At 43.2% G+C, this 17,072-nt stretch overlaps 1 protein-coding gene across 3 annotated transcripts in view; it reads right to left on the bottom strand.

Moving 5' to 3' along the window:
- The window catches only part of SULF1 (sulfatase 1), a 150,358-nt gene that overhangs the window by 33,413 nt on the left and 99,873 nt on the right, over positions 1–17,072 (bottom strand). For all 3 annotated transcript variants that reach the window (XM_063923881.1, XM_063923883.1, XM_063923882.1), the window contains 4 exons: positions 14,513–14,641; positions 13,237–13,293; positions 11,783–11,912; positions 1,497–1,713 (listed from right to left, as the gene is read on the bottom strand). In XM_063923881.1, coding sequence (XP_063779951.1) covers positions 1,497–1,713; positions 11,783–11,912; positions 13,237–13,293; positions 14,513–14,641 — 533 coding nt within the window. The remainder of the gene's footprint in view (positions 1–1,496; positions 1,714–11,782; positions 11,913–13,236; positions 13,294–14,512; positions 14,642–17,072) is intronic.

Raw genomic sequence — 17,072 nt, 5'->3', positions numbered from 1 at the left:
GGTGAGGAGGACCTATTGCCTAAGAAGCAAGATCTGAGCAGCTTGGCTTTCTACATGTGTAGATTAATTGTCCATAAAACAAAGTAGCCAGATCATATGTAAACACAATTAAGTTATCCTACTAACTAGGCTTGATAACTGTACGACACACTGGTTGGCGGAAGCTGCATCACGCCAGCCACCACTGTTTCTGGAAGTATGCTGGTGCCCATATTAGGCAGTTAGTTACAGTTAGTCAGGGCCATCTTAACAGCAGTGTAGGCCCCTGGCACAGCAATGCACTGGGCCCCCTACCCATCCTCCAGTGGTAGGGGTAGGGGGTGCTATCAGCGGCAGCTTTGAAGTCCCGTGTGTGGTAGGGGGTTGTCTATCTTCCGCTCAGCATGTAGGACCTGGAGCAGTGATTTCTGCTAATTACTCCTTTACTGCACAGATGGGGCTAAACTGTGGAAGGGGGCATTGGGCTAAATGGAGAAGCCCTGGTACATGACTTTTAGGGTGGTAGGGGGTGTTTAATATGTAGGGGAGGAGTGGATAGTGTAGTGGGCTTAATATTTATCATTTTCCAGTGAGAGGACAGCTTGCTTGACTACAGATATCTCAAGTTCCTGAAAATAGATTTCTCTGCTTTCAACGGGATAAAAAACTAGAGAGTCCCACTTTTCACAAGGTACTGGGGAGTTAGGGCTCAGATTTCAGGTGCCAGAGCAATTCACCAATGAAAACCTAAAACTGCATATTAGGTGTGTGGAGCTGGAGCAGGGACCAGCTGCTTGAAGGCTGATATTTCTGGTTCTGGGCATAGTAGAGACAAGCTGCTATGTCCACCAAAAGGAGAGAATCACAGATTTTGGATTATACCCTCAGAAAAACTCTAAATCAGACAGAACCCAAGATATCTGGCTGGAAAGAGCAATTAACAGGCTTGGATGGGGACCACTACTTTGAGGTCAGATATCTCCGGTTCCCCAGGGCCGATTTTCAAAAATCTGGTACCCTTGGAAAGAGGGGACCCTCAGCTATCAGCCTAGGGCCCTTATACTCCTGGGGCCCTTGGGCAAGAGCCCATTGAGCCCATACGAAAAGACGGCCCTGCAGTTAGTGATGCTTGAGTAAAGTCACATTATGCAGCACTCATGCAACCTGCCGTGTATTAGTCTCACACTAATCTACACTAACTACTACGCTTTTAAGTCAAATTATTTCTATAAATTTTTAATTAAGCTATGAAGCAATTTGAACAAATAGCTCTATAAGACAGTAAGGGGTCTATTCAGGAAGCAGTGAAATGTGTGGAAAAGTGAGCCAGTGGAGTAGTTGCCAATGGCAACCAATCAGCCGCTACGTATGTTATAGAAGGCACTTGATAAATGTTACTTAAAAGCTCATTGGTTGCCATAAGCAACTTCTCCACTAGCCCACTTCTCCACTCTTTTCATTGCTTCATGAATAGACCTGTAAGAGATTACCTTCAGTAAGTTAAAGAAAGCACTTACTTTTAGAGTTAGGAGTTCTCAAGAAAATCCTCTGTTTCTTCCTGTGATTCCTAATTGGTCTATAATCCGTATCGGGGCAGATACAGTCTTTGTGCTTATTCCCATAGCCCCTTGAGTTTATGCTTCGCGTTCTCTTCTTCAGTGACACAATGTCTGTGGATGGTTTGCACTTATGAATCCGTAGTTTTCCAGACACATCTTCAATACACTGCCATTTCTATGAGGAATGAAAAAAAAAAAGGAATATTTAGATGTCCGTTACAAATATTGTCAATGGATATTGTTACAGGTCCCCCTGCACATCCAGGCCACTGTATAATGCTACAGTGCTGGTAAAACCAAGTACAAGGGGAAGATTTACTAACATTTCTAAAAATTCTAAAAAGTAAAGGTCGTCCGCACCAATCAGATTCTCTTATTTATCTCGTAGTCATAGGCGTTTCTATCATGGGTGTATGGGCTCCTGGGTCCAGGGGGGCCCCCGCACCACACACATTGCACCAATATTTTAATACTCACCTCTCCGTTGCAGGAAAAAAATCACTTCCATAATGGCCGCCGCGCAGTATGAATTTTGTCTTCGGAATATGGCGGGCACCATGTTTCTGGAGACCTGCACATGCGCGGTAGACTCCGGCACAAAGCCTACAGCGCCGTGGAGAGTAGGGGCCCACCCGGAGTCTGCACACGTACCCCCTCCTCTCTTAAAATGCCCCTGCTAGTAGTATATTCTTTATCTGATTGGTTGCTATGGGAAACACCTCACATTTTCCTCTTTTGGAATTTTAGTCTATCTACCCTGATGTCTCAAAGTCAAGACTTGGATAGAGCACACTTATGTACTAAGCCATGGAGAGAGATAAAGTGGACAGAGATAAAGTACCAACCAGCTCCATTAATTTGTCAAACCCAGCCTGTAACATGGAGTTAGGAACTGATTGGCCGGTACTTTATCTCCATCCAACTTATCTCTCTCCAAGACATAGTAAACAGACCCCAAAGTACCGGCCAATCAGCTCCTAACAGCCATGTTACAGGCTGTGTTGGAAAAATGATAGTTAGGAGCTGGTTGATTGCTACTTTATCTCCGTCCACTTGATCTCTCTCCAAGGCTTAGTGCATAGACCACTTGGTCCCTTGTCTCTTTGTGGCACACAGTGTTAACTGGTTAATAATTTAATATATCACATTACCAATGTGGCCAGCAAATACAGTGCATTTGTATGTGGTAGTACAAATAAAATTAATATAACAGACAAAACCATGCTTTCTGACTCCCCTCCTGCAGTTCTCAAAATGGAGGTCCAATTCGGGTGCTGGGTGTACAATTCTACTTATGAAAGCTCTGCCTCGGTGGCACAATGGCATGAATAGCGGCATCCAGGGCCGCCATCAGGGGGGTGCTGGGGGCACTGCTGTCCCGGGCCCAGCCTCTCTGACAGAGAGAGGAGGGCTCGGGATGCTCATGCTGCCACCTGCCCGCCCGCCGCCGTCCGCTCTGTACCGCGGTCGTCCCCGCTGTTCTGCCGCTGTCCTCCGACGCTCCAGCAGCTCTGTATTGAAAACTTCCCTCCCAAAATGGCCACCGCCACAGAGGAGACAGTTATTTAAGATACTAGAGGAGCCCTCTGCAATTTCTGATGGCAGCCCTGGCGGCATCACACTGCATCGGGCACCTGAACTGACCACTTCAATGGAGGAGAAGTCCAGGAGAACCGCCTAAATTGAAGAGTCTCCCAGACATTTTGTACCAATACGCAAGTATCGAAGAAGGGCCAGATTTAGAGATGTACAGAAACCCGATGGTTTGTGGACATCTCTGATGTTTTCAGATCAGCACATGCTACCGTATTCAATATAAAATATTTTTACTCACACACAAGGCCATTAACCAAACTACACCAACGTACATCACTTCGCTGATCTCAAAATATCTCCAAACCCGACCTCTTCGCTCTTCACAAGATCTGCGTCTCTCATCCACACTCATTACTCGCTCCCACTCACGATTGCAGGACTTTCATTGGGCTGCACCCACTCTGTGGAATGCCCTACCCCGTAAATAAGACTTTCCTCTAGTCTCCAAACCTTCAAGCGTTCCCTGAAAACTCACCTCTTCCGGCAAGCGTATCAAATTCCAGAACCGCCCACATAACTTTCATAAACCTTCCTATCAAGTTGCATCCACTCTGCACAGTCCACACATATCCTCACATGTCCTCACATGTCTTCTCATCCTTCCTCTCGACCCCGGTTCATCATTGCTGTATGACCATAACATACAGCCCACCAAGAACCTTTGCAATCTGGTGGACAACTATGCAATTAGATAGCACCTATCCATGTGTATCCATGCCTACTTCCCTATAGATTGTAAGCTTGCGAGCAGGGCCCTACCTCTATGACTGTTTGTTATTACCCAGTTTTGTTATATCATTGTTTTGTTATATCATTGTTATTTCCAATTGTAAGGCGCAACGGAATTTGCTGCGCTATATAAGAAACTTAATAAATAAATAAATATACATCTCCGAGATCACTCAACGTGCCCCCTAAGCCACAACCTGATTGACAGGCTGCAGCTATTTGGGGGCGGGGAAATGGTGGCGACGGCCAGGGTTTCAGAAAACGGAGGCGTAATCCGATGTTGCGTCTTCGGATGCAGCAGTGGATCGCAGATGCCGGCAGGAGGCGTCTATTCACACAGGGTGCCTCCTGCGACACTAGCATATTTTAGCATAACTGCTGCAAAAGCACAGATGCTGTGTACACTGCGCTCATCTCTGAATAAGTCCCAAAGTAAACAATAAACAAGTTCCTCCATAATGTTTGCAGTAAAGCACAATGGTACCTCAGTGCAACATCTCACTCAGATCAGACAATAATAGAAAAATAAAAACACATAGCCAGTTTCTCTTTAATATAATGTTTGTGTGACTATGTATGTATATATATTCTATACATGTAGGCATATAGTATATTAAACACCATACATGTAAAGAGAAGTGCCTTGACTTCCATGTCACATCTTATTAATGGCGTGCATACCTTCAGATGTTTCCTAAATAGATGTGACAGAGGGAATATCAGCTTACCGTACACTACACCAGATAAAGTGTCTCTTCCAGCTCAGTATCATGTTACCACATTAAGATCAAGTGTTGGCCAGTCATGATATATTTATCTATGGTGTTTAAGAAAGGGACAGTCACCTCAACAGCTGACACATTTATCTGATGGACAGATTAACATGTACAACATTCTGCTTGCAGCAAATCAGCTGTTAATAGCATCTTATTTTTCCAGATTTGAACTAGCAACAGAGATTGATCAGCGTTGAAGAGAAAGTTTTTGAAAACCAAGCGATCAGAATCTATGTGGGTTTTGTAAAAAAGACCTGAGTCTAGTAACCGGATGTCTATGAAAGGTGGGGAATATGACTCAGCGTAGGAATCCTCATGCCTCACATTACATGTATACAGCCCAGCTTTCATGGCGCTTCCCAGAAGTGTGTGTTAACTAGACAGAGTGCCGGAAATGATACATCTTATCTAAACTTATCCCAGCTTTGGGAACCAGGCTACGGAGTTTTGCATTTAATAGTCTGATAGAGGAAAATGAAACATTTGGTGAGGATGGAAGTTATTCCTCTGCTACACCTTGGGAGTGCGATAAAGACGAATGAATTACAGAATACACTCTGTCCGTCGGACAGATGTCTGTGAGACCGCAGGCTACAGGACACATTCTTTGAAACAGACAGATTTCTTAGAAAATGTGTAAACATAAACACCACCCAAAAAAATAGAAGAAAAATAAATTGTAATATAGGAAAAAGATCACAGCAGATTGTAATCTAGGTGCCACGTTTCCACACATACTAACTTAATGTGGATATGTACACTAGGGGCATGATTCAGATTTGCAAATCAGATACAATCAGATAAAATGCAATTGCTGCAGGAGGCATCTGAATGAATGACATGTCTTCTGACAGCAGCTGCGATCTAAGGACCCTATTCAGTAAGGATTGTAAATTCTGTAAACAGCAGAAATTACAATCCTTATGCTCACATGCTGGGGGCCGCCCATCGCAGGGTAAGGCCACCCAGCCCACAACCCACCCACTGCGATTGCACCACCCCCCTCCCGCCCCACGAACGCCTCTGCCTGACTGTTTGCTGAAAAGATGCGGGTGCATGTGTAGCGCCCATCCTGCGCATGCGCCCGCATTTTCGGCGGGGGGTGCAGAACATGTGATTGCCTCTGCCAGGGAGGAGACAGAGCGTTGCGGGGAAGGGCAATGCAAACAGTGGGTGGTGTGGTGTGTCGGGGGCGTGATCGCATGATCGTGTGATGTCACACACAGCTGCCACGATGGGTAAGATGGTGCCGGGACTCCTGTGGGCGCAGCCATGCTGCGCCGGCAGGAGCCATCCTTAGTTTCTGCTGACAAGCAGAAATTGCGAAGCAATCGCAATTACTACTTGTTGAAGGCGGAGGGGGGGGGGGGGGGGGGAGACGACCCACAGCATGCCACCAATATGATTGCAAATTCTGCTGATTAGCAGAATTTGCTATCCTTGCTGAATTAGCCCCATAGTACTATCTCTTCACATTCTAGGCAGTGGCCTGGTTTGAGGGATCCGGGTCAGCCAGGGAAGGGAAGCGAAGCTCCAGTCAGCGTATCTGTAGAAGCAAACAATAATGTCCCTAGCCCCATGTAGTATAGACAGTCACCAACATCCACACACCCTCATAATTAAATAAACCCATAAAAACACTAAACCTAGTGGTAAGTTTTATGAGAAAACGAAAAGATTCTTTTAGTGAAAGTGGACCTGCTGAGAGGGCCGGTGATTACACGCAGTGCCGTTTCTTGCGGCGGGTGAGCCGTGCAACCGCACGGGGCACCCGCCGCGGCACTTTGCTGGTCCCTGTTTCCCTGTCCTCCGTCTTCCCGAGTACTCCTGCTCGGGGGGCGGAGTTTCGCGGAACGACGCGGCTGCGTCGTGACATCACCACGCAATCGCGTCATTCCGCAAAACTCCGCCCCCCGAGCAGGAGTACTCGGGAAGACGGAGGAGGGCTGGAAGGAGGTGGCGCGAGGAAGCTGGAAGGAGGAGGCGCGCGGAAGGAGAGGCGGCCGACCCGAAGAGCGGGAAGATCCTTCATATCTAAGTTGTGTCTCTCTCTCTTCCTTCCCCCCCACTTGACACTTGCCTGCCGTACTGTGTAAATTGGGGACACTTGCCTGCCGTACTGTGTAAATTGGGGACACTTGCCTGCCGTACTGTGTAAATTGGAGACACTTGCCTGCCGTACTGTGTAAATTGGAGACACTTGCCTGCCGTACTGTGTAAATTGGGGACACTTGCCTGCCGTACTGTGTAAAATGGGGACTCTTGCCTGCCGTACTGTGCAAAATGGGGACTCTTGCCTGCGTAATGTGTAAAATGGGGACACTTGCCTGCCGCAATGTGTAAAATGGGGACTCTTGCCTGCGTAATGTGTAAAATGGGGACACGTGCCTGCCGTAATGTGTAAAATGGGGACTCTTGCCTGCGTAATGTGTAAAATGGGGACACGTGCCTGCCGTAATGTGTAAAATGGGGACTCTTGCCTGCGTAATGTGTAAAATGGGGACACGTGCCTGCCGTAATGTGTAAAATGGGGACTCTTGCCTGCGTAATGTGTAAAATGGGGACACGTGCCTAACGTAATGTGTAAAATGGGGACTCTTGCCTGCCGTAATGTGTAAAATGGGGACTCTTGCCTGCGTAATGTGTAAAATGGGGACACGTGCCTGCCGCAATGTGTAAAATGGGGACTCTTGCCTGCGTAATGTGTAAAATGGGGACTTTTTCCCCCCCCCTGTGGTGGCCGTGATGATATCAGATGAGGCCACGCCCATTTTAATTGACCACGTCCATGTTTTTTTTTTTTTATATCTAGGGGGGGGCGCATTTTTTTTAATGTCAATTGGGGGGGGTGGGGCGCATTTTGAAATCTCGCACTGGGAGCCAAATTGGCTAGAAACAGCCCTGATTAGACATTTAAGTGCAGCTCTTGTAATGTTTCTGCATCTCCTTTATATTTTGATATTTTAGATTTTAATAAACTTTTGTGTTTCTTTTTCAGAACTCACCTTTTCTTTTTACAGTATTTTACAAAAACAGAAAAAATGGAAACATTGTTCTGTTTTACCAACTTTCAAGTTTAGTTTAAGCTAAATCTCCTCCCTTCCTCCTGCAGAGGTCTGTCTGCTGGGAGATTTATAAGCAAGATTTCCAACCAATCAGCTTCTATTTCATTTTTTTCAAACTAGCCTCTAATATGGCAATTAGAAGCTAGTTTGTACATGGGACCTGATTCAAGTTTGTAAGCAAAGCAAAAAAGCACACACAATGCAAAACCATGCACTGCCGGTGGGGGAGATGTAACGTGCAGAGAGAGTTAAGCTGGGTAGACACTAGGTGATTTTTTTTAACAATATGGATGATAGTGACATTTCTGAAAGATATCGTCCAGTGTGTATGAACGGCTTTGTCAACGATGCGCGTTGACAAGGGCTTCTGTCATCTATACAATGCTGGTCAATTTTAACCATATCATCTGAAACTGCATGTTTGGGGTGGAGGCAGGATGACGTCACTGGGGCAAACACTGAAGATATCGCTCTTTCAGCATATCATCTAGTGTGTACCCAGCTTTTGATTTGGTTGGGTTATATTGTTTCTGTGCCTGGTAAATACTGGCTGTTTTTGCATGTAGCCCACAAAAGTTAGGCAGCTTTATGTTTACACTGTCATTTGGATTTCAGTTTGAACACACACCCTACCCAAATCTAATCTCTCTGCATGATACATCTGCCCCACCTGCAGTGCATCATGGTTTTGTCCATTAGTGTGATTTTTTGCTTTTCTTAGGACCTGAATAAAGCCCATTATTTCTCTCCACTTTATCTCTCATCAAGCTTTGATAAATCTCCCCCACAATGTGCCATGTATTATTATTAATATTTATTTAGACAGGTCCAATGAGAAACAAAGATTCTCTTTGCAAGAGATGAATAACCAGACATCATAAATGGCACAAGAGAATCAGAAGTAAAACGTGAGCCTATTTTTTTTATTTTTAAAGATTTATTCAAATTTAAAACAAAAGTAAACGGATCAGAGACAACCAGTTCTGTACAGGATCAATCACAGTCATGATAAGACCGGAATATATGTCTGGTATTTGGCTGTCAGTATCTGCTTCACCATCTGACACCTCCACCTCGCAGTCCCAGACGTGTGTGGTTTTATTCAGAATCCACAGCTGGCCGTAGACTGGAAGTTTACAAATGTATGGTTGGAAAGATGTTTATTTTATGAGAAAATCATATTGCTGAGCCAAACCAGACTGCATTAGCTTTTGTCAGAATTATTAGAAAGACCACGTTTCTCTGCTGAAGTGAAAATCCACTGAGCAACATCAGTGCCCAGCCTTACATTATTCAGAGCTTTGTATGACGGGGAAAAGTTCCATTTTATACAACAGCAAAGAATAGGATAGACACTTTCCACAGGCATTCATGCAGTACATACCAATGCCTTACCTTTCATGGGGAACATTCCAGTTTTAATAATATGCTATTATTTACCATCACACAATGGTGTCAGGCTCATCTAGCGTGGGAGCATCTAATTGTAGCTAAAAGGGGGATGGCAGTAAATGGAGTCAGGGTGTGCACATCCGTGGCATTCCGCGAATGTCACGGTAATTAGTGTTACGTTTAAGGCTGGCACAAATATGCAAAATCTCAGTGCAATAAATGTGACAGTCACGTTTTTGAGATTGATAGTTTGATGTCAAATGCAAACCCTAATAGGGTGAAACGTGCGTGGCTGATAATACCTGTGGGGATTGGTATTTTTACAAGTCAACTACTAACAAAATCTAAGTAAATTCTTTTACCAGTTAACAGGTATGTTCCAATATATGTACGCATACATGCCCCTAAGTCATGTTAAATGTAACATGTCATTTATTTCCCACTCCCAGGTACTGGTAATCTCATAGTATGTATTGAGAAGTATTTTTGTATCCTGCAGAATTCCACTGCCAATAGGGGTCAATCATCAGAGGAAACCTGTACTCAGCAAAGCTCACATGTATCTCTCAGGTTTAGCAAGAAATTGCCCTGTATGCACTTTCGCAGAGATTAACAACTAATCAGTTGTGTGGCAGGTAGGAAATTCTTTGCTAGGAGATTTGCGCCCAGCAATAAGTTTACGATTGGCCACTGGAATGCAATCCTATGTTAATCTGCAGAGGAATTTATAAGAACAAGGAAAAGCTGGAAATATTAATAATGGTGTATGTCAGACTATACAGCAACCTGAAATTAGATGCTGCAGCTGGAAACTATTTTCAATAAGTAAAACTTCATTTTCGAGAGTTTACAGATTACTGGTGTTTTTCTTTTCTTTTTTTTTCTTTTAATCTGTTAAAGGGGAAGATGTACTAAACCTTCGAAAGATGACGAATGAAGAAGTTACCCATTGATCTATAAAAATTGTTCTCCCCAATTTCATGCACAGAGATATGATCATTTGAGAGCACTGCAAAAACTCCCCATTAATGGATGGAAATGCATTGGCAGTGAGGGGAATTTTAAATGTAATTTTGTATATTTTAGGTACGATGCTTCAAATCAATAACCAAACGTTCCAAATAATAGTTTCTGGCCCTGTATTAATATTCTCAAGAATATAAATCTATGCTTTCCTTTGAAACAGTGTATTACATCAGCCGTTACCTAATTTGTAACAATCAGTTACTGTGAGATTGTTGCTGCTGAATAACGTCCTGTTTATGTGGGTGTATATTACATTTCAGACAGCACGTACACATAACACATACATATCTGTGGGCAGGACTGGCAATTGCAGTAAACTTGCTAACAAATAACTTTTTATTCTGTCAGCAAAAAACAATGTAGCTCATTAAAAAATTGCATTCTCATAACATTAATGTAGAATCCGCGGTGGATTTTACCTAGGGGCTGCAGCCCTGTAACAGTCGCCGTCTCAGTGAGCCAGTTGCAGTCCACAATTGCAGTGGCTACACTAGGACTGGCAGTGACTTCCCATTGGTGTTTTCACCCTCTGGGACTGCCAGTACAGGCTGCAATTAACAGAGAGCGTGCTTCCTGTAGGAAGCCACTCCCTGCCTTTTAGGTAGCCCTACCTGGCATCTATGAGCTCCAGCTGATGCAGTCCATAGAAGCCAGTGTCCTATGGCTGCTTATGCGCATGCGCTGGTCCCTGCATCTGCCAGATCCATTGCACAGGTGCCGGGACCAGGCTGGTAGGCCAGTCCTTCTTTCCTCCTACTGCAGGCAGCATGGGTAGCGGCAGCACCCCTCATCCATAGAGGAAAGAGCAGCTGCTGTGTAGAATCTATACTAATCAAATAAACAAAAAATACAACAATAGTTTTATGAGTGAGGCCTTGTGAACACTTACGTAACGCAACACAATGCTGAGCCCAAGAAAGGGTGAAACAGTCTGCCTCTAGGTGGAATTCCGCAGCTGTAGTTGCCTGTGTCATTCATACTTCTGAATACCAAGGGATTGGAAGGCCTGTTTGCGGAATTACGTACTTATTCGCATGATGTCACTAGTTTAGTACCGGAAAAACCTCCTTACTCTTTTCCATTGTTTATTACTGAGATTACTGTAAAATGAAGAGCCCCAAATAGCTTGATCCTGTATGATGCTTACCTGTCTGGCATCTTAGCAGTGCCTATGGCTGACTTACAGACTTTTTAGGGTCCGCACCCAGTCCTTTGTGTGCTTACAGTATATATGTGACATAAGTGACATATATAAATCCAGGCATGGCATCAATCAGACCACAGTGTTATGTTTTGCTTCCCAAAGGGATCATTGTTTACTGGATTACTGTTGCTGACCATTGCTTCATTCCCAACCATATTTCTTATGGTACAATTGGATCTCACACACATTATGCAGAATATTTGTATTCCATCACTTTCTATATAGTTCATTGTGGGCTATAGTTCACATATGGGTAGCATGCATGTGAATATGCTATAAAACAAGCAACGTCCTTTACGGGAAGACGTTCAATGGCTTCTTGTCACGGAGGTTTACATTTCTGTGATCTTGGCACGTTTACTATTGATATTGGGGAAAGGAATTTTTTTTTCCATACTGATGAGGATAACACAACCAGCACGACAATAAAAGAGAGAGAACACATTGTTTCCTTACCTGCCCTGGCTGCTCACACGCAGTCTGGTATCGGGCCTGTTGGCACAGCTCCTTCACACGCTCATACTTTGGCAAGTGGTTGGACTGCGGAGTACTTTTACTTGGTTCCTCTTTTTTTCTGATAAACTTTCTGTGAGGCAGAAAAGTTGAGATGGAATAAAGGACTGTGCATTATTGAAGGATTGGGAAATACTTTGGTTCCATGGTCTGAAGGAATAGTTTATTATATTCTGGGACTAAAAGTTACCATTTTAGGCAAGTGATAATTAACCGCAACAATGGCAAGATACTATATATATATAAAGTTTAACAAAAGTGAATACATTTACAGTAAATAAGCCATGGCACATTTGTATAGGCAAAATTAAACTGGAAAGCTATGTATTCTTTATGCATTTGAGATTTTTACATTAAAATTACTCATTTGATTTTGTATTGTTGTGGGATGTTATGTAGGATTTTATCAGCAGGCTTCTAAGTACTGTAGTTATTTTAATTCATGCTGTTTTCACATGTTGCGCCTCTCCAGAGGTGGTACCACCACCGGCCAGGACTCCTGACTTCATCTCCCCCTTTGCGGTACTGCGCTGTAACAACACCAGCCTATCACTGGCACTGAGAAGGCACAGTGTGATGTATCCTTCCCCTCGTCTGTCCATTCTGCTTTACAATGTAAGAAAGGGCAGATGAGAGGAGTTGAGGACAGGGCTGAAAAATATATTCCCTTCTCCTCTACTGTCAGCCAATAAGGAAGGAGGGCATATAATTTAAATCCAGGAAGGGCCATCTTAACATAAGTGCACACTGGGCAGCCCCATGATTCTAGAGGCCTTCGAGCAGGGGTGGGCTGGTGCCTTTAGAGTGGATAGGCATCATTTTCTACCTGTCATCGACATGCAACCAGACAGTGAATGGCTGCCAACATTCTGATTGGTGGATGGCATGGATGGCTGGAGCTATCCACCAATCAGAGTGCAGCACTTTCTACCTGCCTCCGAGCCTGCAGCCAGACAGTGAATGGCTGTCAGCATGCTGATTGGTGGATGCCTGAACCTATCCACCAATCAGAGTGCTGACAGACAGTCAGTGTATGGAAGCATGTGGAGAGACCACACAGGACTGCAAAGCAAAGCAATGCTGTTAAGACAGATCTGAATCCAGGTGGCCGTAATCACTGAACCTCCGTAACTCAAGATGCCTGGGGCAAACAGCTGGGCTCACCTAATGGTGGGGATCGGCCCTGCAACTCTTTAACTGGCATTTTGTAAGCTTAAAAATGTGCTTGCATGGCATAGGTAAAAAAAAAAGTTATATCAGAAAGCGTCAATAATCTACTCCCTGACCTGGTGCCAGATGCCATATTTTAAAATGACATGTTTATTGTTGACTTATGTTAAAATGAATGTCAGTCACAGCATAAAACAAAATGCAAAATTCCAAAAATAGCAGGTTACCCTCTTTCCACAAGGAACGTATCTCTCCAAATCTTGTGTTTCTTACTTGTCCGTAATCTGAAATAAAGCGGAGATTGTGCAAGTGAGAACCAGGTGCTCTTTGGATCATATTAGTAAAGTATAGTGTGTGACAGCCTGTTGTATTCTGACCCATTTATTATGTTTCTCTATAACATAGTGGTAATGAGAGATTATCTTGCAACAATCACATGTTTACCATTGCTATTGTTCCCTATTGCCTGCCACGGGCCGTCACAGGCCGTCATGTACGGGCCGCAACATACCACAGCACTTATTCCCTGCATCACTTCCTAATAATTTGCTCTGGAGTGGCTTACCCTCTCTATTCACCCTGTCACTCCTGTAAATGATCCGTGATTAATAGGAGAGTCAGCAACACCTCCCTTCCCATACATGGTCCATCTGTCATCTCTATAACTCGCTGTCCATATCACATAATGTACTCTCTTCATGGAGAACACCGGAATTAGAAATGTAAAAATACGTATTAAAATGAAAAATCTAGTTAATGTTCTTATTTCCACCTCAGTGTCTTAAGTGGTAATCACCCCTGCTGGGGCAGCTCTTGGTGCATTTCCCAGGCTAGAGCACAAGGTAAACTTTAATGTAATCTGCAACCTTGTCAAAAAAGCTAACAGGACAAGTAGTGTCCGATGACCAATCCGCTTCCCTGGCAGCCTTACAATGGGTCTGAATCTGAGTCGGACACAAGTGGTAACGTGGATGGATCTAGCCGATTTCAGCACAATGCGTATGCTCCAAAAAAAGACATTGGCAGCTACACATGTGGAAAACCAGACTTAAGCACAAGGATGGAGATTGTTTGTCTGTACAGATTGATCTGTCCTTCGACATATCACACTATTTGTGAAATAGGCATTTCTGAGCAGCGACCTTTGTATGCAAGGATTTGTTCCATCTCGTGGGAGAGTCATGGCAGTGTCGTGGCTGTGTAGGCCGACCTTCAATCGTAGCATGAAGCTAGATGTGGAACGCCTGCTTCTGAAGGATCTTTTGAACCTAGCAAGTCCACATACTAATAATAAAGGCTGCACACAGAAAAAACAGTGGGCAGAGATAGGCTTCCACATGTGGTTGAATGGACTTTCTGCATACACGGGTGGGATTTTGTATTAGCATAAACTAGTAAGCAGGCCTCTCTGGCTGTCCAGATAAGTAGACACAGATGCCACCGACTCAGAATCAGCACAATTACAACACAGATGACATCTTTGGAATAAGAATAGAGAACAACCTGTTTCCTGGCCTCTCTATATCCATCAAAGCAAGGACTGACTTCCCATCCATGTCTGGAGGCGTGTCCAACCCAGCAATATCCAGAATAGTTGGCGCAATATCCAAGTTCAGCACAATCTGAGGCACACTGCAAATATAAAGAAGATGTTATGTGATATCATTGTATGCTAAAATGAGGCATACAAGTATATTTGCTGACTACTCTCTTCTATTTCCTTACACAGTACATTGTTATATTGAAATTGAATATCATTACTTATCTAAAAAAAAATCTACATACTGTGGTTACAAGATGATTTGGCTCTAAATGTGAAATACATAAATGTATGACCCAAAGTAGGTAATATTATCACGTAACATAGGACCACCAAAGCAGTTATGCCTTGCTATGGCTGGTGGCTTACCATATGTTTGCAAGTGTAAGTTACTGAGATCTCTGCATTTCTATTATCATGTAGGATGTATGTTTCTATTGTTGGTCCATTATGGTGTGCTGGGGAAATTTGTATTTTAGAGGGAGATGTACTAACCAGTGATAAAAATGAAAAGTTAGCCAGTGGAGAATTGCCCATGGCAACCAATCAGCACTGACGTAACATTTATAATTTGCATACTATAAAAGTATACAGAGCAGCTGATTGGTTGCCATGGGCAACTTCTTTACTGGCTCACTTCTCCACTTTTATCACTGCTTAGTACACGTCCCCCGTAGTCTACATTAAACCCTCTCTTACATGCACTTAGGATGGACCAATAAACTGATTTGAGCATCTAGCATTTTGTGTATTAATGTTGAGAAAAAGGTTTGCGATTAATTATTATGGATAAGTTAGAGAGGCTTGTTGTTTAAAATGGTAATTTCATATGCAGCACAACAGTGCTTACAAGGTCAGCTATTTTATTTGGGCTTTATAGTCCATACTGTAAGCTGACATTCTTTTGTTTTCATAATGGAGAATAACTGCATAGCATTTGTTATAATTCCCTCTAAAGTTACATATGACCAGTACATACATACAGTTCATTAATATAGTTCTTGCTATTTTCTGTGGTATGGATGTGCTTGTCCTGCAGCTCTAAACATGCCCGGACCATGGCATGCCTATAGTGTAGAGCGGAGCCCTTCTTAAAGTTGATGTCATGTTGGTTTATTAGAATGTGACCCCAGCATACTGTACATATATTGTATTATATACTATGTCAACAAAGTGAATCGTGTTTGACATTATGGGGTATATTCAATACCTGTCAGATCCTTTCTGACGGAAAGGATCCTACAAGTCAGTATTCAGTGCCGCGGCCAAACCCGACAGGTTTGGCCCATTCCTGACACTACCAGTCTGACTTTTTTTAAAGTCGGATTGACACTGTCGGAAATGGGGCTAAAACCTGTCGGGTTTGTCTGCGATTCCGACAATACACATGGCTCGGCGGCTGCAGCCGCCGATCCGCGTGTATTCCGACAGGCTTCCGACAAGTCAGATTTCCCGACTTGTTGGAAGAAATGGGGCCCTAATGAATAGGTCGGAACCCCTTCCGACCTAAATCTGTCGGAAGCTGCTGTTTTTCCGACAAGACTGTCGCTTCCGACACTTGAATACAGCCCTATGTCTTGCTTAAAGTATTAGTGGCGCTAAGTACACTACATTACCTTGCACTATGATAAATGACAATTCTTTTCAAAGGGTCTGCAACAGTAGTCATGTAAAGGTAACCACCATATTTTTGTGAATTACAATTGTAATCCACAGCAAGTAAGCAGTAGTTGGAATACTGAAGATCGCCCAATAAAGTACAATCTAATTGTTTCACCACATTGAAAATTTGTAATGGCAATGTATGCTGATATTAAACATTACTCCTTCTGGGTCTTAGAAACAAGCACCTACATTATCTCAGTATGTCATGCATAACTCAACATCCAATTTATTTAAATAATAATATCACACTATTCCTTCAAGTTTATGTTACATGTTTCAAACCATCATGTTCTTTAAGTTCAAGGGATAGTTGTCCTTTTTCCTGAAAATGTCCTGCTCAGGATTAGTTATTCCTATAGGACAGCACAGTTCTTACTTATCTAACGACATTAAGTAGAAATTATAAAAGTGTGTTTTTTCTAAAGCAACAATTTAAAATACATCTTTTTTGAGTGATTTTCAAACCCTGAGACTTATCAAGGGAACATCCACACATCACAACTGACAAGTGGGAAAAGGCACAGCCGTTTTTGTGACCTGGGATCTATACAAATGGTGCAAAGTACCAAGTGGAGGTTTATAAAAACCACGCAGAAACCTTTCAGTCATGAGACTGGTGAAAAGACATGCATTTTGTGTATGATGCGAATACAAACATGATTCATTTACAGATGATCGCTATACTTATTATATTATACATCTTCATACTGTACATATCCTGTGAATCCAGAACACAGATGTGATAATCACCACTAATCAGCATGATGCATAAAGTGATGCCCTTTAAAAGGAGTATCTTTAACATACATGTTAGCAAAGACTTAATGGTGGAGCGGACGGTTTTTGCCTGCTATTCGT

This window comes from Pseudophryne corroboree, chromosome 5, assembly GCF_028390025.1.
Source record: "Pseudophryne corroboree isolate aPseCor3 chromosome 5, aPseCor3.hap2, whole genome shotgun sequence".
NCBI classification, from domain to species: domain Eukaryota; kingdom Metazoa; phylum Chordata; class Amphibia; order Anura; family Myobatrachidae; genus Pseudophryne; species Pseudophryne corroboree.
This window is presented reverse-complemented; position numbering and strand designations above follow the sequence as displayed.